The 24253-nt window shown below is 42.6% G+C and overlaps 1 protein-coding gene across 1 annotated transcript in view; it reads left to right on the plus strand.

Annotated features, from left to right (window-relative positions):
• LOC104347932 (maltase-glucoamylase-like) overlaps positions 1-24253 on the plus strand; it is a 52649-nt gene that overhangs the window by 15715 nt on the left and 12681 nt on the right. The window contains 25 exon segments of the mRNA XM_086481157.1: positions 1515-1634; positions 2257-2370; positions 3120-3204; positions 3822-3939; positions 5335-5506; positions 6601-6717; positions 7108-7262; positions 7848-7932; positions 9634-9690; positions 10274-10398; positions 11196-11284; positions 13156-13205; positions 13905-14075; positions 14998-15147; positions 16698-16910; positions 17546-17700; positions 18462-18630; positions 20060-20156; positions 20261-20373; positions 20548-20673; positions 21325-21453; positions 21547-21654; positions 21923-21985; positions 22351-22485; positions 23491-23575. Coding sequence (XP_086337283.1) covers positions 1515-1634; positions 2257-2370; positions 3120-3204; positions 3822-3939; positions 5335-5506; positions 6601-6717; positions 7108-7262; positions 7848-7932; positions 9634-9690; positions 10274-10398; positions 11196-11284; positions 13156-13205; positions 13905-14075; positions 14998-15147; positions 16698-16910; positions 17546-17700; positions 18462-18630; positions 20060-20156; positions 20261-20373; positions 20548-20673; positions 21325-21453; positions 21547-21654; positions 21923-21985; positions 22351-22485; positions 23491-23575 — 3001 coding nt within the window.

The raw sequence follows: 24253 nt of genomic DNA on the forward strand, positions 1-24253 counted from the left end.
CGGCTGAGGCCCTGCGGCCCGCAGTAAGATGGCGGCTGAGGCCCTGCGGCCTGCAGTAAGATGGCGGCTGAGGCCCTGCAGCCCCTAGAGCCCAGCGGTGGCCCAGCCATAGCCCTGCAGCCCACGGAGGACCCCAGGCCAGAGCAGAGGCCGGGCCCGAAGCAGCCATGGCTCCGAGGCAGCCCGCGCTGGGGCCGCCCGTCGGTGGGAGGGCGGCAGCCCCGGGAGGGCCCCGCGCTGGGGGGTTCTGGGGAGCTGCGGCCCCGCGCGAAGGACTCGCGTTGGGGCAGTTGGCGGGGGAATGTCTGCCGGGAGAGGGACCCCGCGGCGGGGCAGGGACCCGGGGGAAGGAGCAGCGGAGACGCCTTGTGCCGGCCGGGCTGGGACCGCCATTCCCTGCCCCTGCGCTGCTGGCGGGGAAGAGGGAGCAGAGCTGAGCCCGGGAAGAGCGGAGGGGTTGGGGGAAGGGGGGTTGTATTGCAGACCTTGATGGTGGTGGTTGTTTTGTACTAAATGTACGTTGTTACCCCCAAGTTGGGTCTGTCCACAACTGGTGGGTGAGCCCTCCCTGTCCTGCGTCTCGACCCTCAAGCCCTTTTGGTTGTGTTTTCTCCTCCCCATCCCTCAGGGGACGGGGTAGGGGTGAGTGAGCGGCTGCGGGGGGCTCTTGTTGCCAGCTGGGTGGGCTCGAACCACGGCGATATTATAGGTGTGTGTCTATGTTTTTATATAGGTGTTGTTACATGAGACATCTTTCTGTGTAGTTGCTGGGCTCTACGTAATCGGTGGAGAGAACCATTTTATATATTAAAAATATATAGGCATAAAATATAAAATAGATAAACTAATATATAAAATACACACTATATATAATAAATGTGATGCATAATATAGATATGTTTTTAATATATGTTACATTTTACGTATAAAAATATTTTTTAGTTGTTACACGAGACATCCTTCCATATAGTTGCTGGGCTCTATGTAACCGGTGGAGAGAACCATTATATATATATATATAAAAAAATATAAATATATATATATATGTATAATGGTATATATAAAAATATATTATGTATAATATATGTATTATTATATTATGTATACTATTATGTATATCATATATAATTATATAGATATATTATATTATATATAAAATTATATATTTATATATATATATAAAAGAAATATATACAATGAGACATCTTTCCACGTAGTTGCCGGGCTCTACGTAACCAGTGGAGAGAACCATTATATATATATATATATATATATATATATATATATATAAAAAAAAAATGTATACAATTGAGACATCTTTCCACATAGTTGCCGGGCTCTACGTAACCGGTGGAGAGAACCATTATATATATAAACATATATAAATATATATAAAAAAATATGTACAATGAGACATCTTTCCACGTAGCTGCTGGGCTCTCCATCACCACTGGAGCGAACTGATGCTCGGCAGAGGGAACCATTTTCTTTTGTGTGGTTTTCCGCCGTTTTAGGACGCTGCCATCAGCACGGAGGCTCTCGCTGGCGGTTCTCCCTATGAGGCCTATGAGAGGGGAGAAAGCAAGAAAGTTTGGGTTAACAAGTCGGACGGGGTGACGCCGTTAGTTGGACAGGTAAGAAAACCCTCACCGAGTCAGAGCCCAAATCCCGTTTAGTTCGGGCCAGGGGAATCTGCCATTTTTTTCGCTCTTCTCAATATTTTGTGATATTTCCTGGGGTTTTATCGATTTTATTTATTTTTTTTTTACATTTTGATTTTTCAAAAGGCGAAGTGAGTGATTTTTGAAGGACTGGGAAACATGGGCAGCCAACATCTGTTTGTTTTCTGTTATCCCAGAGCAATTTCCCCTTTGCTGCCTTGGAAATTTCTCTATTAACAAGTTTACAAATACAGCTGCTTATTGTAAAACTTGTGTAACTTAATAATTTTGACTTTAAAAGTGACTTTGGAGTTTAGAACTCAGAAGTTAACAAGGACCCTTTCTGCCTTCATTCTGAGCCTAAATGTAGTAATAACATTTTTAATATTAATTAATAATGATATTTCAGTCTTCCAATTTACAGCTTAAAAACCTTCTCCCGGTTGCTGTATCAACGAATATTCCCGAGGTTTTATACCCAAATGATTCTCCAAGACAGCAGTTCATATAAATCCAAATGAAATCTCAGGATTTTAAGCTTTCTGCAAGGGTCGTCAACAGTTTAATTTAACAATTTCTCCTTTTTTTCTCGCAGGTGTGGCCGGGAAGAACCGTCTTCCCGGACTTCACCAACCCGGAGTGCACCAGCTGGTGGGTGGAGGAATGCAGATTCTTCTACGACCAAGTGCCCTTCGACGGGATCTGGATTGTGAGTAAACCCTGACGTTGTCACCCCTTGCAAAAACAGGCTGACAGCAAGTCGGGTTTTAGTCTGCGCTGGTTCGAAGGAAGATTTACTGAGAATCACCTGAAATCCGTGTGGGATTTGTAACTTTTCTGTAGCATTCAGCGCGCTTGGGTGGAATTTGTGTTTTTCTGGTGTCGGAGGGATTTTGTTAGCGATTGCATTTATCTGGCGTGTTGGATGCTCGCTTCTCTCAGTAAAGGTGTGTTCAATATCATTTAATTTATCCAAGATCTGACTGTGACCAGGATCACAACTCCTCCTCTAGCTTTTATTTTTAAGAAATGACACCTTTTGGGGAGAAATCATTTTCCCGCTAGAGGAAAGCTGAACACGCTTGGTAGGATTCGGGGTTTTAAAGTCATATTTCTCAGGCCAGAGCAAATAACCTTTGTTTCTAACACAGGATTTGGGAAGAGTTCTGGTACTTCATTGCTCCGGTTTGGGTGGAGCACCACCACCACCGCCACTTCAAATCATCTTTTTGGCATTCGGAAAGATTTTTTTAAAAAAATTCGATTATTTTGTAAATCAACGTCCTGGTTGCTGGACGAGGAGTGCGTCAGTTTATGAGTGTTATTCCTTATACTCTTCTTGTGCTCTCCAGTCAAGTGGGTTTGTAACAGGACATTTGACTGAAAGCCCATGAAATATTGTTGCTATGAAAAAAAAAAAAGGGCCGCCATTTGAAATTCAAATTTGCAATTTTTCAGGATATGAATGAAGTAGCCAACTTTGCTCAAGGCTCAACTAACGGCTGTGAGCAGAACGACTTAAACTACCCTCCGTTCACACCCCGTAAGTCCGTGGTCTTTAGCTGTGGAGCAAAAAAAAAAGAAATAAATCAAAACGTTTGTGAATGACCGTCCCGTGAGCTGAAAAGTTTAAATCCTTTATCAAATCAGAAATTTAGTCGTTGCTGGTACGTGGTCAGATCAAATTATTCGGAAATTTGGGGTGTAGTTTTCAGGGGAGTCCTTCCTTGTGTGCCAAATCCATCTTGAAGCTAAAGCTTATTCAATTGAAAAATTGAAGTAGCATCAGGCTACTAAATCCCACCCGTTAGCAAAGCTGCGTTTGCGCAAGTTGTAGCAGCAGGTGGGGATTTTTTTCGCTATTTCTACATCGATTGCTGTGAGACAGGGGCATTCCGAAGGCAGAAATATTCTGTGTTAAAGCAAAGATGAATAAACTCAGAAATAATAATGTGGAATGATGCAGGCGAGCTCTCGTCGTTGCGCGGGGGTTAATGCGAACGCCAAGCAGACAAAAGGGCCAAAATTTCATGAACGTGCATGAAGGAAAAGAGTAGAAATACTGCCTTTTCCCCCCTCAGTTAAGTTATTAAATTGGATTCTTCATAAAATAATTTAATTAAATCAATTTAACTGCACTTCTGAATGTTTTTCCTGTAGATGTTGTCGACAGACTCTTGTATTCCAAGACGGTCTGCATGGATGCGGTGCAGAAGTGGGGCCGACAGTACGATGTTCACAACCTTTATGGATATTCCATGATCCTCTCAACGCAGCGGTGAGGGATCCTGCGTGATACCGTGACGAAAAAGGGCCGAGTAGAGCGTACGGCCTCCGTTGGGAGAAGCTGAGCGGTGCGACGCCGTCAGCACCACCGGAGGGCAGGGGGGTCATCCAGAGGGGCCCGGAGGGGGTGGGCCCGCGCAAACCTCATGAAGTTCAGCAAGACCAAGCGCAAGGTCCTGCACCGGGGGCAGGGTGATGCCCAGCACAGGCTGGGCGATGAGTGGGTCGAGAGCAGCCCTGGGGAGGAGGACTCGGGCGTGCTGGTGGGTGGTGAGACGAACGTGAGCCAACAGCGGGTGCTCGCAGCCCAAAAAGCCAATTGCACCCCAGGCTGCATCAAAAGTGGGGCCAGCAGGGTGAGGGAGGGGATTCTGCCCCTCTGCTCTGCCCTGGTGAGACCCCCCCTGCAGGGCTGCGTCCAGCTCTGGGGCCCCCAGCGCAGGGAAGACGTGGAGCGGCTCGAGCGGGTCCAGAGGAGGCCACGAAGATGCTGAGGGGGCTGGAGCAGCTCCCCTGGGAGGACAGGCTGGGAGAGCTGGGGGTGTTCAGCCTGGAGAAGAGGAGGCTCCGGGGAGACCTTCTCGTGCCCTTCCAGAGCTGAAAGGGGCCCACAGGAGAGGTGGGGAGGGACTCTTTGTCGGGAGGGTGGTGATAGGACGAAGGGTAATGGTTTCAAACTGGAAAAGGGGAGATTTAGATTCGATATTGGGAAGAAATTCGATATTGGGAAGAAATTCGATATTGGGAAGAAATTCTTCCCTGTGAGTGTGGTGACGCCCTGGAAGACGTTGCCCCGAGACGCTGTGGCTGCCCCCTCCCTGTCAGTGCTCAAGGACCAGGTTGGATGGAGCTGGGAGCAACCTGGTCTGGTGGAAGGTGCCCCTGCCCATGGCAGGGGGGTTGGAACTGGATGGTCTTGAAGGTCCCTTCCAGCCCAAACCGTTCTGTGATTCCATGATTCGTACCCCAGGGAACCTGCTGTCCTGTGGGGTTTTCCCACAACAACCCTATGCGTTCAAAATCGTGGTTTTTGTCAATTTGAATTGAATCCTGAATCAAAAATCAAAGCCCTGGTGTTGGATTTCAGCGATGCCGCTATGAGTAGAGGAAGCTGAAAGGAGACCTGAGCTTTATTGTTTGGAATTCAAATACGACAAAGGCTGGCAGGCAAAAACTTACAGAAAAATTCTTTAAGGTGAAAATATGTATATTATTAATTTAATTAATAGGCACCTGGTTGAACTTAAGGGGGGGTCTGTCTCCTTGGCTTGTTTATCGTTGTGAATGAATAAATGAAAATTACTAGAAACTTTCCTTATTACAAATCTCCAAAACTTTTTTTTTAAATGTTTTTTTTTGCCTGATTCCAAACTTTCTTTACTTTCAGCGCTATCGAAACTTTGTTTCCTGGAAAACGAAGCTTCCTTCTTTCGAGGTCGACTTTTGCGGGATCGGGGAAGTACAGTGGACACTGGCTGGGCGATAATACGGCGTCATGGGACCACATAAAATGGGCGATACCTGGAATGCTGGAATTTGGCCTCTTCGGAATCCCTTATGTATGAAAACAGTCATTTATGGTACCTTTTCAAAAGAAATGTCCATGATACCTCGTTAATTCTGACATGCGTAAGCCCATTTGAATTAAAAAAAGTAATAAATTATATAAATAATTATGTATATACAAATAATTATAATTATACTATATACTATATATTATATATTGGGTACTAGATATTAGACACTAGATACTAGAGATTAGAGATTAGGCATATTATTATGATTACAATATATCATCTATGATATAATATTTATACTTATATTTATAATATTTTAAAGAAATGTATTAACAAATCATCTGAATTGAAATATATAAATTATATAATGTGATAAATTAATCCCCTATAATAATTTTTAATCCTCCTATAAAGTAATCCCTGTAGGAGTCTGATTTAAACATTTTTTTCACCAGGAATAATTAATCTCAGCTTCAGGCCATTTCCCTCTACTGGTTATGGAATAATGTGGCAATATGGCTATCAAATATATTATTTTATATATTTCCAGCCCCCTGATGCCTCTGCTATTTGTCATTCGTTAGTGGTTGATGTGAAGCTCTTTGATTGCCGCAGGAGCACCCATTTATTAACGAAATGCCCACTTTTCCTTTTCATGATTTGAATTTCTGTGGCTTTTGTGCTACTTCGCTCACGCATGTGTGTTAGCACCAAACAAGGAGATGAATCCCCGGGAGAAAGAGACCCACGAGCAGTGTCAGCCTCCAATTTTCTGTATTTAAGTTATTCTAACGCTGCGTGCGGAGGGCAGGCTGTAAAATGAATCGCAGAACTTTGATTTTCCTGGAAAATCTGCGTTTGCCTGGCTACTTCTGCGACAAAAAAAAAAGTCTTGGAAAGTTCAGAAATCCAGTGGTTCAACCAGAGGAAAATACAACGGGCAGGTTTAGGTGTGGATGAGAGATTTGGGAGACTCGACGTAGAAACGTGTGGAGCGACTCTGGTAACCCTGCTCAGCCGCTAGGGATGAATTGAAAAAATAAATCTCTGCAAATCAGTCCTTGGAGGGTTTTTTTGGATAGTGATTAGAGCGGCAAAGGGCCATCCAAACAACACATTTCTGGTTTTCTTTGAAGATCGGAGCAGATATTTGCGGTTTCTTCGAAAACGTCACGGAGGAACTTTGCAGACGATGGATGCAAGTGGGAGCGTTTTACCCGTTTGCCAGGAATCACAACACGGAGAAATGCATAGTAAGTGGCGCATCCTGCTACGAAAAGCTTGTTCTGCAGCACACATCTCTATTCCTGGCACTTAAGTTGAATTCTGGTCATTAAATTTCTGTCGCTGATCATCCTAATAGCCAACTGGTTCGAAACTGGTACGACCACGCTCTGGGAAATCCTCCCTCCAAAAGGCTGAGCTTTGTCGGGGTTAATTGTAGGCACTAGAGGATGCATTTGGCATGATTTAATTTTCTGAAATCATCGCCTGACATCAAATTTGGTCCCTGTTGGTGGTGCCTACAGCGAGGAGCAAGCCCTTGCTGCTCCCCAACCCTGGCTTTTGGCTGCGCCCCTCGGTCGTATCCTGAACGCGCGGCGCGACGGCAACAATGATAACAATAAATTCTTGATTTTCAGCCCCAGGATCCCGCTGCCTTCGGAGCTGATTCAGTTTTGGTGAAAACCTCAAAGCACTACTTGAATATCCGCTACACGTTGCTGCCCTACCTCTACACGCTCTTCTACAAAGCTCACACCCAAGGAGACACGGTGGTGCGGCCCGTTCTCCACGAGTACGTTGACCTTCACCATATTAGAGCAAAATAAATAATTCAGACGGATCAAAGGCTGTCGGGGGCGTGCTAAACCCACCCGTAGTTGGTGAAGGACGCTGCCCGCCATTGTGTGGACAGACGTCTACATTCGGGAAACGCCATTTTGGAGTCACGGGGACGGTCACCAACCCCCGTCTGTCACTTCCACAGGCACCCCCCGTGGCATTGTCGGTTGCGACATGTCGTTGGCAGCTGATGAAATTATCCTCCGTGGGGATAGATATTCTAAAAATTTTATTCTCTTATTTTCTTGAAACTCTTGAACAGAATTATATTAAGGCCCAGTGCCCCCAGAGACACTTATGCATATGCATAAGTAATACCTGTGAAATAATACTAAATAAAATAAATAATAATAAGCTGTGAATTTAGTTTCTTAACCTCCACCAAAAAAAGGGTCTTGGGGCATCACCGTGTGACACTGTTCAAGGGTGATTCCAGACAACCAAGACCTTGAAACTCTGGGATTTCTCGCCATGATATTAATTAGCATGTTGGTAATTAGTAAGTGCCATTAATGCCGCTGATTTCCCCTTTGTTCAGGTTTTACTCTGACGAAGCAACGTGGAGTGTGGATAAGCAGTTCTTGTGGGGTCCTGGGCTCCTCATCACCCCCGTGCTCGATCCGGTAGGTCTCACTGTCTTGATGCCCTGGCCTGAACTCATGGGGGCGCCGCGGGTCACCAGCGCCACCTTTTCGACGGGAATTGCAGTAAAAGCCCCAACGAGTCAAATTGCTCGACCCTCTGCTCCCCCCATTCTTTTGTTCCCTCGATTCGCAGCTGCCTTCAGATTGTCTTAGTCTTGGGATGACCCTGGTGCTCAGCTTAAACTTCAGAGCTCCCCTGTGTAGGGTGTATGTCTTTCCCCTGAAATCATGCTCCTTCTCTGTTTTTTAAGCTGGGAAATAAATTAAAAAAAATAACTAAGGAAAAATAGGGTTTTCCATTTCCCTGGTGAACCTCATAAATGTGCTCTGGTCCCAGTTTAGCCTGAATTGTCTTGGTGAGGACTGGAAAGAGGGTTCCCAAAGGGCCCCTTGTTTGTTAGCTTTAACTATCCGCAGTGTCTTAATACACACTTCGATGATATCTGATTCAATACTCTCCTTAAATTCATTTTTTATAGATTTAATTTTCTCCTTAAACTCCATTTTCTCTTTAAATTTACATTTTTAGCATGTTCATTATGCACTTATCTTTGGACTCCTCATAAACCTGGGGTGGGTTTTTCCGGTTTTCTTCACGTGCTGCTCCCAGCGGGAGAGCCCACCGCACCCTTCTGCCCCTGTCCGAACAGAACGCCTTGCCTTCTTGTGCCCTTAGTTTTGTATCACTCGATTACTCCTGTTTTCCCATCCTTTGGGAATCTGATTCTTCTGTCGCAAATTTCTGCGTCACCTCCTCCTTGCGTCACCTCTGCCTTTCATTCAGAGTCAGCTGCGTATTTCTCACCTGATTTCGCTTTACCTGTGATTCATCGTGATTACGGACGCGGGTCCTTGCTTCTCCTGTTGCAAAACCCCGTGAGTTAACGCTCGTGGATTCTCGTGCCGCGCACGCTGTTTAGCAGGACAAAATAGTTGTTAAATGCAGCAAATTATTTGAAACAAGCCAACAGAGAAGAAGTAAAATGAAGATTTCATGATGCTTGCGAATACCCTCTGGTGTGTTTGCAGAATTGTCGTTTTGGGTTACAAACAGGGAGTTTCTGTCACGGTTTCGTTGTAATTTTGGGTTATAAACAGTGAGTTTCTGTCTTATGGTTTTGTTGTAGTTTTGGGTTACAGACAGTGAGTTTCTGCCTTATGGTTTCGTTGTCATTTTGGGTTACAAACAGGGAGTTTCTGTCTTACGGTTTCGTTGAAATTTTGGGTTACAAACAGTGAGTTTCTGTCTTGTGGTTTCGTTGTCATTTTGGGTTACAAACAGTGAGTTTCTGTCTTATGGTTTAGTTGTCATTTTGTCTTACAAACAGGGAGTTTCTGTCTTGTGGTTTCATTGTCATTTTGAGTTACAAATGGTGAGTTTTGGTCATGGTTTTGCTGAAATTATGTGTGGATTATAATCTTCCATTTTGAGCGTCGTGTAGAAAACCGTGAAAGAAAATAAAAACCCAAGGAGAAATATTGTCAGTTTTCTCACCAACTTTATTATGGTTTTTGGAAATTTTGGCTTATTTTTGTGGTATTTTCTCTCCCCTGTCCAGTTGAGGAGGGGGCGTGACGGAGTGGCTGGGCGGGCACCTGGCACAGCCCCCCAAGTTCAACCCACCCCGTTGGATCGGCGTAGGCTGGCGTGTGAAAGTCACTTCTGTGTTTCCCTTCCAGGGGGTGGACGTCGTCCAAGCCTACATCCCCGACGCGGCCTGGTACGACTACGATTCGGTGAGTGAGCGGGATCGCTGGGTAGGGGGGGGTCTCAATATCCCAGTGAGAAGGTTGCACAGCTGGGGGGCTGGAGGACTGAGGAGGAGCAGGTGAACGAAACCTCAAGCAAAGGGCATATATACATAAAAAATACATTATGTTTTGCTTTGTTTATATATACATATATATACACAAAAGTGAAATGTAATATCACGAATAACGCACGCAGGGGTTTGCCATCAGCTCTGGCTGACCTCATTTCTGGAAACGAATCTCCCACTGCGGTGGTGGGAAAGGGACACAGTTCACTACAGACATCCCGGCAGGACTTCCTCTCCCTGGGTTGATCATGAAGTAAATAATCTGATATAATCAACTGAATTAATAAGCTGCGATTAAATAATACGAGTTGCTCGTTTATATAGAGCGTTCTATAGCCGTGGTGGTTTGATTTTCGCGACCAATGGCGGCAATACGGACATTCAAGAGACGAGACTAAAAGGAAGAATTAAGCAAAAAGGAAGAATTAAGATGAAACTCAGGATTTAAGGCAGCAGCAAGTAATGCAACCTGCTCCTCCTTTTCCATCCCTGTTAATTAGGGTGCAAAAATCTGGTTGAGGAAACAGTGGACAGACATGTACCTCCCCGCAGACAAAATGGGGCTTCACTTGAGAGGAGGCTACATCTTCCCGACCCAACAGCCGGCCACCACAACAGCGGCCAGGTAAAGCTCCAGACGGAGCGTTTCCCTCACTAAATTGGTGTGAAATGGGGTTTTGAGTGTGGACTCGAGGCCACCTGGCTGCAGGAAAAAAGTAACGTTGTTGTTGTTGTTGTTGTTGTTGTTATTCTTATTCTTATTCTTATTCTTATTCTTATTCTTATTCTTATTCTTATTCTTATTCTTATTCTTATTCTTATTCTTTTATTCTTATTCTTTTATTCTTTTATTCTTATTCTTATTTTATTCTTATTCTTATTCTCATTCTTATTCGTATTCTTATTCTTACCTGGCTGCAGGAAAAAACTAACAATTACAATTATTATTATCAACATCATAATTCATTATTGTTATAATTATCATTATCATGCTCGTTGTTTACTATTATTATTATTATTATTACTACTACTACTACAACATTATTACATTACAATATCACATTATTAGTAGTAGTTGTAGTAGTATCATTATTGTTATTATTATTTAGTAATATTTAGCATTTGCACATTGAAATTTGGGAATAACTGCCAGTTTCTCATTGGCGACAAAACATGTTTAATGATTAACCAGAGAGTTGTGGTTTTTTTTTCTCAATGTAACATTTTCTGGTCTCACCATGGATTTTATTCCTTTGCGTGAAAGTCGTTGAACATGAAAACCTCGGGCAGCCAGGGGCTGACGCGAGACCACCCTCAAAGTCGTGCAGCCCCATGGAACGCCGTACTCTTCGTATGAGCGTGGAAGATTGCCTGGATATCGAGCACACATCGAAAATTGTGTTGTTTTTTTTCTCCCCACAGCCGTAAGAATCCGATGGGACTGATCATTGCACTGGATGACAACAACGAAGCCGTGGGGGAGTTGTTCTGGGATGATGGAGAATCAACCGGTGAGCCGCTGTCGACTGTTGTAGTGAAGCAGTGACGACTGAAAATACTGATACTCACAGATTTGAACCATTGAACTGATTTAATGGAAGGAGGATAAAAGAATAATAATTTTTTTTAAAAAAATTAACATTAAATATTCCAAATTTTCAAAAAATCTTAAAATTTTAAATATGTAACAAGCTGTTACCACTTTTTCATCTTCAAGTGGAAAAACGCAATCTTCTTAATTTTTTTCCATGCTGTTTTTTTTTCCTGCTTGTTCATATTAGCTGTGTAAAGATCTTATGAACTGTTAAACCGACTCGCCGCGTTTGGTGGCTTTTCTGTAACGCACCCAAACGTGTTTCGGTGGGTGGCTACAAGGAGCCTCGTAACTCACGTTGCACGAGGAGGTGGGATACTCGTTCGGTCACTGAACGGCTTGGGATTAATTAAACTCCTTGGGAAATGGGCAGAAATGTTGTTAACTCACAAGGCGTGGCGTCGACCCCCAGATTTAGGGCATCCCCACAGCAACCCCACGAATTGGAGTCAGTGGAAGAGGCCACTCGTGTTATGTTTCCAACCTCACTTTTTGTGAACAGCTGCCTGAAAACTGGTTTTTCACATAAAACCATCGGGCCAAAGCCCCGCGACCTCTTGCGATGAGCCGCGGTCGGTGCTACTCACCTCCCACGAGTTTTTCTATCGAACAATTCACACCCTTTTGAGGAAGAAAGTTTAGTCCTTGATACTGAGGTCGTAACTCAATTCCCAAGTAAAGAACGTGAATTTTAGGCTAAATTAATTTTTCAGGCTGTGACAACAAGTGCCTGCAGAATACAGGTGTGTCTAAGAAAAGCAGAGGTGGTTGCAGAGCAATGGAAAACCCTTGCCAATAAAAATACGAGGATTTTTTTTATTTTAGTCTTGAGGTATTTTTGGAGAATGAAGAACCTTGGATTTTCTAAGATATTGCTGAGGTTTCAGTTAGGCATACAGTTTTCATTAGATTTAAATGATTTTGGATACTTAAATCCTTCAGCTACTTTGGAATCCAATATACATTTTCTAGAAAAGACAGAAAGCAGTTTAAACATTTATTCTGGATTTTTGGGAGACATAAAACACTCAGGCTTGTATTAAAGATTGTTTATTTTTTATTATTCTTACAATGTGACAACTTCTGTTGGACAGATTTTATTGTTTTATTTGCAACCAACTGTAATATGAAGTGCAGAGGGGTTCGGTTTACGGCGCTGTGATGCTGCTGCATTTCAGATGGGCCTGGTCTCCTCTTAGTCACACCCCGTTACAGGCCACCGTGAACGGGAGACTTGAAGGGGTTTTCCAAAAAATGGGAAAAATATTTGAGCGTTATTTACTGAAATAAAATGTAGCTTAGAAACTAGGGGAAGTTCCTTAACCTTAGAGAGCAGACCGAGTCAAATTACTAAAAAATGCCAAATATATATATATAAAAACACTAAGATGTTATGTATTTGGCATTAATATATTGATTCTATTGATAGTCCTTCATCTAAGAGAAAACTTATTGGAAAAAACCCCGGTGGATTACAACAGACAGCTAGGAAAGGCTGTCGGAAGTAACAAGAAGTACTTTCCTAAGGACAGGAACAATATGAAAAAAAATAAATATGCGTAATGAATGGGGCAAAAATGGGCGTTGGCAGAACGTTAAACACCAACAGGCGTTTTTCCCTCTTCAGAAAATAATCAGGATTCCATAGATTGGTGCAGTTTGTCCCACAGCTGCTCGGGGTAACTGCGATGACACTAATAATTAACATTTTGTTGGTCTTCTGGCTTTACTTTTTTTAATGCCGCCTCATTCCGCACTGCAGCTGTAATTTCTTTCTCCACGTTTTAGGTACCGTTAACAACAAATCCTACATTTCCTATGACTTTAAAGTTTCCAATGTAAGTATATCTATTTTAAACGATCTAATTTTCACTTCCAATTTCAATCAATAACGCTTTCTATAGATATTCTTTTTTCCCTTCCTTATTTTCCTAAAATACTCACTAAAAAACAACTTGACAAAGTGTCATTTCAAAGTATTGTCACTTGACCAAGAGAGAAATCTGATCTTTGTCTTTTTTCCCCCTAATTATTTTCAACATCTGAAAATTCCCAATTTCCTGCCACTTTACAGAACAACAAAAAAAAATGTTTCCAGAGTTTATAACAGTTTATAGAGCAGAAAAACTGCAAAGCTTCAGTGGCAGTTAGGAGAAGAAAGGTGATGAAAGGACTGTTTGTGTCTCGAAAAATCAACAAAAATCTTCGTATATTGGGAAAAAATGCAGCTGAATGTCTACAGTGAGTGAGATGAAGGGCGAGGCCAGAAAGTGTTGGAACCCAGAGCATCCACGTCATCATTTTTTTATGGTACTGGGGAGGTTTGGTACTGGTGCATGTGACAGCCGTGGCTTTTCTGTGTCAAGAACAGTGAATGTATTGTATGCATATGTATATAATACAAAACCACAGAATATATATAACAATGTTATATATATATATATATATATGTAAAACAGAGAAAAAAAAATGTCACTTTTCAATTTAAATCAGGAGAAATTTTGGCAAGTCAACGCAATTAATTCACTGTTTTTCAGAACGTTCTACAAATGAATGTCATAAACAACAACTACGTGGATCCGAACAACCTGGCATTTGAAGAAATCAAAATATTGGGCTTGCTCCAGGAACCGGTGTCGGTTACCGTGTTGCAGAACAATGAAGTGCAAAATTCTTCTCATAACATCACCTATAATCCTGTGGATAAGGTAAATGATGCTATAATCCCGTAGATAAGGTAGATGATTCTTCTAGATAAGGTAAATAAAATTCTTCCCATAATGTCACCTATAATCCTGTGGATAAGGTAAATGATTCTTCTAGATAAGGTAAATAAAATTCTTCCCATAATGTCACCTATAATCCTGTGGATAAGGTAAATGATTCTTCTAGATAAGGTAAATAAAATTCTTCCCATAATGTCACCTATAATCCTGTAGATAAGGTAAATGATTCTTCTAGATAAGGTAAATAAAATTCTTCCCATAATATCCCCTATAATCCTGTAGATAAGGTAAATAATAGCAGGAAAACTGGAATGAAAAAAAAATCTCTGGACTTGTACCACCTGTTTTATATGTGGAAAGGGAGAGGATTCACGGTAAACACCATGCGATGTGTTTTACTAAACAGTATGATTGCGTCGTTTACCTTAATAATAATTCAGTTAACGGTGTTGGTTGCATCAAAGATGGTGGATCTCCATTTCGCCCTCAGACATTGCACGCCACACAGAGTTCATTTTTGCATTTCTTTATGCAGGAACCCTCGGTTTGTAAGGGGAGAAGCAGCGTTAGGATTTTAGTCGCTATCATAGGAGGGTAAATAGTATTTAATGTTAACCACTGAGATTTTATTTAGAAAGGCTAAAGAGCCACGCACGTACCTTCACCCCAGCGTCCTTCCACAGGACTCAGATCTTTTCCGGATCTTCCGTGCAGGAATTTCAGACGCGTGAATTTGCGAAAATAAGGGGAGAGCTGCTAAATGTGGCACAAATTGCTGTGTGGGGCAATTCCTTGTTCTCAAGGGTCTGAAAACCCCACGGATGGGAGGTAGAATTCAGCAGCTAATTAACTGAATTAAGTGTTAAACAACTGAATTAACAAATTCATTGTGTGACATTTGTAGGTTGCTCTCATACAAGGACTCTGGCTCGACCTGGGGAGGTCGTACTCGTTAAGGTGGACGCTGGGAACCAGCGTCAACGAAAAATACGATTGTCATCCCGGCCCGAACGCTTCCAAGGAAATATGTGAACAGCTCGGCTGTGTCTGGACCGTAAGCAAAAATTAGTGGAAACCAAATTGGGAAGAAGCGTGTTAAAAACTGTAACTTTATTTTTGTGTTGTTTTTTTTACAACAAGAGAAACAGTCTCAGTTTCCTTCTCTCCGAGAGACAAGGACTTAAGATGAGGGTGGTTTATTGAAACGTCAATTTTCAACAACTTCTGGTCTTCTGAAGTATGTGAAAAATAGAGGAAAAAGCTGGTGTTTTTTGAAAGATGGTAACAAACAGTATTTGGGTTATAAAAAGTAGAATAGACTTGAGATCACCATCTTCATGCAGCTCTCTGCCCCTGCAGCTGGGACCTGCAAGGCTGCTTCTTTTTCGGTGGGGGGATGTCTTTTTGTTTTATCTTACACTGACCCCCACCGAAAAATAAATAAATTTAAGTAAACAATAAATAAATAAATAAATTCAAACAAACATGATTCCTCTGGGAATTGAGAATAAGAAGGAAACCTGGAACCTCAGGGGAATTTTCATCCTTCTGTGAACTTAACTGGTCGTGTCCCCGTCTATCAGACATCCCCGAATCGCAGTTTGTGATACTGAAGCCTTTGACTGGACAGTGTTTATTTCTGGATATCACATGGCTGTAAATATGTGCCAGGATCGTGCCCTGATGGGAACGCTCTTTTGAGTCCTCCTTCAGACCTCATTAGTCCGTCATTCCCAAAATCTTCGTTTTAAAACTTGGACGTGTCGTCTCAGGGTGAATTAGCCACTTCTGAAGCAACAACAGGCTGAAATCGTTGTTCGATTTCCTTGAATTCGTCATGTTATTAGAAATATTTCTGTAATTCAAGGTTTTTGGAAACGGTTCTTCAGCACATTCTGGCTGGGTGATGAACTGGATATATTTAAAGCCCTTTCTTATGTCAAAAGAGGCTTTGAATTTGGTGACGAAAGATGAAAAAAAATATTTGTTAGGCACGAAGACGAGGTGAGCAGGCGTAGTTTCATTTTTACAAATGGAAGCGGGAGGAAGAATCGTAATTATCCAGTGGTGGGAAGACAAGGCAGTAACCAGCATCAGCACACCGAACTTGAGAATAAGTTGTTCATACCCAATTCCAGAAGAAAAGGAAAGTCACTTTGACCTCGCTGGTATTTGATAGATAAACTGCAATTCCCAACGGGTATTTTAAAGGTAATTTGTAGAGGCAAAGAGATGGAGAAGCTGACATGGCTGATGAATTTTGGGTACATCCTCCTGAAGGTGTCCAAAACGGCCAGAGACCGTAGAGACTCAAAGGTCCTTTTCTGTGGGGCTGAGCTGAAGGTCACAGGCAGAGGGAATATTCAGTCATCGTCTCTTTGTAATGACACAGACGGGACTGAACAGCCTTGAACTAATTAATTATGTCTAAAATAGCGTAGAGACTGGTGGGTGCAGCACTGCTTCTTTATCATTAGGAACAGCTTGAAGTTTTGGGCAAAATTCTACGTTATTTGGCGTCACTAAGAGTTTTGGAATTCTTGCTGTTAAATCAAAAAAAGAGTCAGCCATCAAATAATTCCCTCATGATGTTTCCAACCGCAGGAAGACACCTCCAGTTTCAGTGTCCCCTACTGCTATTACAACGGCTCTGACAACGCTTATTCTGTCACCGACGTAAGATACACGTCATCGGGCGTGACGGCCAATCTCACCTTCAACCAGAACGACCTCAGAGCCTACGAGGAATCGATGTTACCCATCAGTACCCTCCGCCTGGAGGTGAAATATCACAACAACCACATGCTGCAGTTTAAGGTAATGCCGAATTTCTCTGAGTTTGACCCGTTCCGGCAGTCAAAACAGTGTCGTTTCCGGGAATAATGTTTCTAGACAATTTTGTGTTATATGGGTAGTGCTTTGTCATCCAAATGAGTTCCTCCTTTTAACCAAATAGCTTTTATTGCTCTTACTCTTGAATCAACTCATGCCAGCCCCTATGATACAGAAAACCCGAAGAAAAATCTCTTGAAGCTGGCTAAAAATTCAACCGAAAAGTTGAAGTTCATTTACGGCACATAAAAATACACTTGACTCAATTTCAACAATTAAATGAGTCATTCCTGGCCCAAAATAAAACCTTAAGGTTTGTTTTTTCCTGAACCAAATGTTTTGAAGGAACTCAAGAAAGAATAGACATGGAAAGAAAATGCTTATCTCAGTATATTTACTCAACCATTTTAAGTGATTCCGATTTCTTAACGTTATCGGTAAGAAACAACTGAACGATTCCCCGTGTCCATCTTGGTTTTCCGCTCTGTAGATTTATTTCTATAGGTCAATAGAAATACAAAATGCGCTTTCACTATTTTTACCCGTGATTCTTGAAAATAGAACTTCCTAATTTACGCCTATTCCGCGTACGCTGAAATGAGTTCATTTCCCGTGCATAGATTTATGATTATGCAAATGAAAGATACGAGGTGCCGGTGGCGCTAAATCTGCCCGAGTCCCCGGAGAGCACAGTAGAGAATCGACTTTATGATGTAACAGTGCAGAACAAACCGTTTGGCATCCAGGTTCGACGCAGAAGCACGGGGACAGTGATGTAAGCCACGCACGTTTAATTACATTTCTTCCGTTTCATTTTGCTCTTTTGATTTTTTCCATTTCATTTTCTCACTTATTTTGCCAAGTAAAATTTTTCATTTAATTTTGTTAATTTCACTTTTATTTATCCATTTAATTCAATTTCATTATTTTTCTTTTTATTTTTCATTCCGTCATTTCTTCCCCTCTTTCTTCTTCTTTCCTTTTCTTTCTTCTCTTCTCCTTTTTTCCTGCCAAAACACTTTGTTGTCCAATCTGTTCTAAGCGCCATGAGAAGAGGTTTCGTGGTTGTCCCATAAAACGGCCACATCTGTCAAGTACTAAACTCCGATCCGGCGGTGGTCGCTTGACCTTTGCAGAAGTGTCAGAATATTAACCCAGAGGAAGGAGGGAGAAAGTTATTCCTTCCGTAATTCAGCCTCCTACGTCTACGGCAGCCATTGGAAGGACACGGTCAGATTGTGGCTCATCTCATTAACAGAAAAAAACTGGTTTACACCTAATTTTTTCGACAATCTGCACCAAAAAAACCGCATTAAACTCTATAAAAACCCCTCAAAGACATTAAACTCTAAACCCCCACAACATTAAACTTTAAGTCCTAATGTAGTTTAAGTTTTCTTGAGAACCGTAACAGTTTAATTCTTTAATTATTTTGTAAATAATGAGCTGTTTAGAGACAGAGCCTTGAGAAGGTGACCACCAGCTACGCCTGGCGCTGAAATCGCTGCCGCCTTGTTCCATTTTCCTCCCTTTCAGCTGGGATTCTCAGCTCCCGACTTTCACCTTCAGCGACATGTTCATTCAGATTTCTACCCGTCTCGCGTCCCAATATTTGTACGGATTTGGCGAACATGAGCACAACATGTTCCGGCGGGACATGGACTGGCACACGTGGGGAATGTTCACCAGGGACCAGCCTCCTGGGGTAAGTGGAAAGAAAGAGAATCCCCATTTGGCTTCCTTTGCGGGAATTTCTGCTTTACGTCAACCGGTGTGGGTTGGTTACGGAGGCGCACCCCGGGCTGCATCAAGAGCGGTGGGGCCAGCAGGGCGAGGGAGGGGATTCTGCCCCTCTGCTCTGCTCTGGTGAGACCCCCCCCTGCAGGGCTGCGTCCAGCTCTGGGGCCCCCAGCGCAGGGAAGACGTGGAGCGGCTCGAGCGGGTCCAGAGGAGGCCACGAAGACGCTGAGGGGGCTGGAGCAGCTCCCCTGGGAGGACAGGCTGGGAGAGCTGGGGATGTTCAGCCTGGAGAAGAGGAGGCTCCGGGGAGACCTTCTCGTGCCCTTCCAGCGCTGAAAGGGGCCCACAGGAGAGGTGGGGAGGGACTCTTTGTCGGGAGGGTGGTGATAGGACGAAGGGTAATGGTTTCAAACTGGAAAAGGGGAGATTTAGATTTGATATTGGGAAGAAATTCGATATTGGGAAAAAATTCGATATTGGGAAGAGGGTGGTGAGGCCCTGGAAGAGGTTGCCCTGAGAAGCTGTGGCTGCCCCCTCCCTGGCAGTGCTCAAGGACCAGGTTGGATGGAGCTGGGAGCAACCTGGTCCGGTGGAAGGTGCCCCTGCCCACGGCAGGGGGTTGGAACTGGATGGTCTTGAAGGTCCCTTCCAGCCCAAACCGTTCTGTGACTCTGTGTTCTGTCCTCCTGGGCCAGACCTGGGCAAAGTCCTGCAACTCTGGGATTGACTTAGGACTTGCAGAGGCAAATGAAAGAATTCTGTGTTTCAGCACACACGTGTATCGGTTTTTTCATGACACAAGTACTGGCAATTTGTAAAAGATAAACCATGGAATAGCTTTGTTATAGCTATAATTTGTAATTTAATTGTGGTACCTTTTTATAGCTATAATTTGTAATTTAATTGTGTTACCTTATTACAGCTATAATTTGTAATTTAATTGTGGTACCTTATTATAGCTATAATTTGTAATTTAATCACAGTGCCTTGTTAAAGCTAAAATTTGAAAATCTGAAACATTTTGTCAATGAAAAATAAGAGAATCTCACCAGCTTGTCTTGGTGATAACGGCTACCTGGAAATATTTGAAAAGGAGGGAAAGTTTTCTCCTAGGGAAGTGATTTTTTTAATTATTAAAGCTAGAAATCCAATTTCTTCCCTTCCTGCCTTGAGCACTCGGAAACAGATTGACCTCAAAATTTGACGCTGAAAATGATTGTTGCTGGTCAGCGGTTGCCGCTGGATTTATGCAAGGTTCTCTGTGGCCCACTCGACCGTTGCGTAGCTGGTCATTCATTAACCTTGTTATTTATGGTGGATAATTTATTGGTAGATGCAAGTCGCTGAATGCTTACGACGTCTTCCCGATAGGAAATACTTAATTTCTTTTGCAGTACAAGCTGAATTCATACGGTTTCCAGCCGTTCTACATGGGTCTTGAAGAAGATGGCAGTGCCCATGGAGTTCTCTTGCTTAACAGCAATGCAATGGGTAAAAAAAAATAAATCCTTTTTGTTTTCTCAACGTATTTTACTTCAATGTTCAGCTTTTGCCTCACCCAGGCATTCGCTGCCTTCTTGCACTTTGCTTCCCAGATGTGACCTTCCAGCCCACGCCTGCTCTGACGTACCGCACAATTGGGGGAATTCTGGACTTTTACATGGTTTTGGGCCCAACACCAGAGCTCGTCGTTCAGCAATACACCGCGGTACCATTTTCCTATTGGAAATTCAAAGGGTTTTGGTGTTTTTTTCTGGTTTGGTTTGCTTTGGTTTTGTTTTTGGCAGGGATTGTTTAGGATTTTTGGTGTGTTTTTTTTTTTTTTCCGTTTGGTTTTGTTCTGTTTCACCTATTTGCAATAAGTATTCTTCTTCATCTTTAGCTGATTGGGCGACCAGTCATGCCACCCTACTGGGCACTGGGATTCCAGTTATGCCGCTATGGATATGAAAATGACACCGAAATTGCCAATTTGGTGGAAGACATGAAAGCAGCCAGCATCCCCCATGTACGTTGAGAGCCATCAGAGCTTGCAACAGCACTTGAACCTCTGGCTTCGTGGTATTGAATTATTTAAAACAGTAGAAGAAACGCTGTGATTAGTGCCACAGATCAACTTTTCCCTGCATTTTACAGGGAAACACGAGGGGAGAGAAATAAAGCAACTTCATTTGCATTATATGTTATCCTGTGCCCAGAAAGCTACTTTTTGGCATGGGTTGTGTTTGGAAAAGTTGCAAAACCTTTAGACCTAATAAAATTACACCTAAATTAAGCATGGCTGTCGTTTTGCAGGTAATTAACGTCCAGTTATTTCAGTATGGAGCAAACTGGTTCTGGACAGAATGTAGTAACGAGTGCAGGCAATGGGTGTATCGACACATGTTTATACATATGCACAAACCCAGGGGTATTTTTTTGCTTGAATCCATGAATTTCTACCTTCACAACAAATAACGGTGGTGAAAGCTGAATTTCAGACTGTGGAAGCGTGTTCATCCCGTAAACCGGCGCTTCAAGCTGCAGGAAATTCCAATTTTACGTCTAAAAAAAAACCCCAAACCTGCAGTACTTTGCCTGATTTTGCTGACGGATGATGTCATTCAGGAAATGACGAAAGAAGCAGCCCTTTATTTTCATTTCCTTGTGTGAACCGCAGGATGTGCAGTATGCAGATATCGATTATATGGAACGGCAGCTGGACTTCACCCTCAGCCCCCACTTCGCTGGCTTGCCGGCTCTCGTTCAAAAAATACGAGAAGAAGGAATGAGGTTTATCCTGATCCTGGTGAGTGTTCATTCTGGTTTTCAACGCGTTTAACAGCATTTCTGCGTTTGTCTTTTGAGCGTAAAAGTACAATTGTGTTGCCTTGGCTTTTAGGATCCAGCCATATCTGGTAACGAAACCGATTATCTTGCCTTCGCGAGAGGTTTGGAGAAGGACGTCTTCATAAAATGGCCCGACACCAACGACATTATCTACGGAAAGGTGCTCTTCTTAAAAAGAGGATTATTTTACCCAAAAAAAGCCTCGTGTCAGGTTAGATGTTGGGGAGGAGACTTCTAACATCGCGTGCGTTCCCACATTCGGTTGGCACATCGAGTGCTGCAAATGGGAAGGACTTTGGTGTGTGTCGCTGTTGGACACGCGACTATGTTGGACTACGCAGCAGAGAAGCTTTACTGCTGCCGATACTAATTTTTTTAAAAAAATCCAGTTTAATTTTGTTATTTTAACATCTCCTTCCTCCTACTAGGTCTGGCCAGATCTTCCCAACGTAGAAGTTAACGACACACTGGATTGGCCAATCCAAGTGGAGGTAAATGTCAACATCTTCCGGTGACTGACACAAATAGAGAGGGAGCAGCGAATCCATGAAGTGACGTTTCGCATTTAGAGCGGGGAACTGGCTGATAAAATTGAATCTAAGAAGCCGGATGCAGAAAGTGACCAGTTTTTCTACCAGAACTTCAAAAAACCTTAAATTTTTGTTTCTGAAAGTTGCGGAAACCATCCAGCCTTTCTGCCAGAACGCTAAAAACTGTAGAAAACCCGTGATTTTTTAAAGAAAAAAAAAGAAATTTTAAATTTTTTAAAAGATAAACTAAATCCCAACGTTTTAGTAGTGGTTTGCTTTCAGTCCTGTGTCTCTGCTTTCCTTTTTTTTCCCTACTACTTTTACAGCTCTACCGAGCATACGCAGCTTTTCCAGATTTCTTCCGCAATTCCACAGTCGAATGGTGGACAAGAGAAATCACTGAGGTCTACACCAACCCACACGATGCATCGAGAAGCTTGAAGTTTGACGGCATATGGATAGTAAGTGCAAAAAATTATTCTCTTTTCTGAGATTTCTCTGCATCTTTTTATCCTAGGATTGCTTTTCGACACCTCAAAACCCAACAAGGCCTCCAGGGAAGGAAGGGTACAGAATGCTAAACGTCATGGACGGTCAACTAAAGTTTAAAAATCCTTCTTCTTGTAAACGGCATCATGACTTGTTCTATTTTTTTTTTCCCCTGTTGAAAAATTTCACTTTCTCAGCTCTTCACTAGTTACTTTTGCCCTGCCTAATGACACTTTGGCAGTGATGCTGTTCTTCTAGGTGTTCCTAAGGTTGTTGTTTTGGGGTTTTTTTTGGCAATGAGAGACTATTATTTTTGCCTTTATTATTTCTGAGAGGCAAAATGTGATAAATGACAGGTTTAGCTTGCTTCTGAATTGAAGTGGACTTGCAATAGCTGTAGAATCTGCTGAATATTAATATATTCCTATAGAAAACCACAAAACATCTAGAAACCACTCGGTATTTTCCAGCACCCCAGCTCTGGTGTACTGCTGCAGGCACCACAGGCACCAAGGACAAGAGCATCATGACCAAATTCGGAAATTTTAGTATCTGTTGAGATACTTTCTGTATCGATTTCATTTTTCACAGAGGAAACCCTGCCCTTTGCTGGAAATACATTTGATAAGAATTTCTTAAAAGTGAAACCTCTGCCTTTGATTAATCTCTACCAACTTGGTGCTTTACGTTGGGAAATGAGATACTCAGGATCTGTCTGTGAAGGGAATCTGTCTGTTGAACCATTTATGTGTTGAATCAAAAATTTATCTGTTGATCTGTTGTTTTGTACTGATTAAAAAAGAAAGGCAATGAGCAGTCCTGAAAAGTCTGAATTTTCCTGTTCGTTTCATTTACTGGGTCAGCCCGCTGACAAAGGGGACTGAATTTCAAGGGCACAAACTAAAATAGCTGAAAGGAACTAATCACCCCAATTTAAGAGAATTTTGTTCATCTGGCATTTGGCTTTCTGTTTTCAGGACATGAACGAACCTGCGAGCTTCGTTAACGGCGCCGTTGATGGCTGTAGGAATCAAGAGCTCAACTTCCCACCATATGTACCCCGTGAGTCTGGTCACTGCTGTAAAAATCTGAAATGTTTTGGGTCACGTGACAGGTGTGGATTAAATGCCTGAAGTTAGGTAGCCAAATCCGTCACTGAACCCGTAACGGAAAGTCACCCCGTTTTGGGAGATGATCAACGCTCTTAACGTGAGTCTCTGTTGGTGAGGACAGTGACCACGTGGCACTTCTGAAAAATTAAGATTTTGGTTTATTTTTTTTTATCTACAGACTTTGCTTTGGGCGTGGTCAAGGCTGTGGCTTTCAGGGTTTTGCAGTTTTCCCAGATGAAAAATGCAATTAGTGACTAAAACTTTCAAAAATACCGTTGTGCCTGATTCGGCCTCACTTGTATGTAAAATTATAAGGCCTAATTTGAGGAATGGTCTTGAAATAATTGCTCTTCTCAGCAGGGCTTTACTTGAGGACTGGTGCAGGGTGGTATTAACGGGCAATAACTCACTAATGCTTGATTGGAATACTGCTGCCGCTTCCTGATGTGTTTAAATATAATTTCTCAAGAAGCTGAGTACTCAGAAACAGACTTTTCCCCCCAGGTTTTCTGGGTATATGGCTGATAGGGTAGCATTTACAACGTTTTCTGAGTTAGGATATATTCTGTTTACTCTTTGATCCTCTTCAGTAGGACCAGGTAGAACCGAGTTACTCTTTCCCTCGCAG

This window comes from Leptosomus discolor, unplaced genomic scaffold (assembly GCF_034619465.1).
Source record: "Leptosomus discolor isolate bLepDis1 unplaced genomic scaffold, bLepDis1.hap2 HAP2_SCAFFOLD_45, whole genome shotgun sequence".
NCBI lineage: Eukaryota > Metazoa > Chordata > Aves > Leptosomiformes > Leptosomidae > Leptosomus > Leptosomus discolor.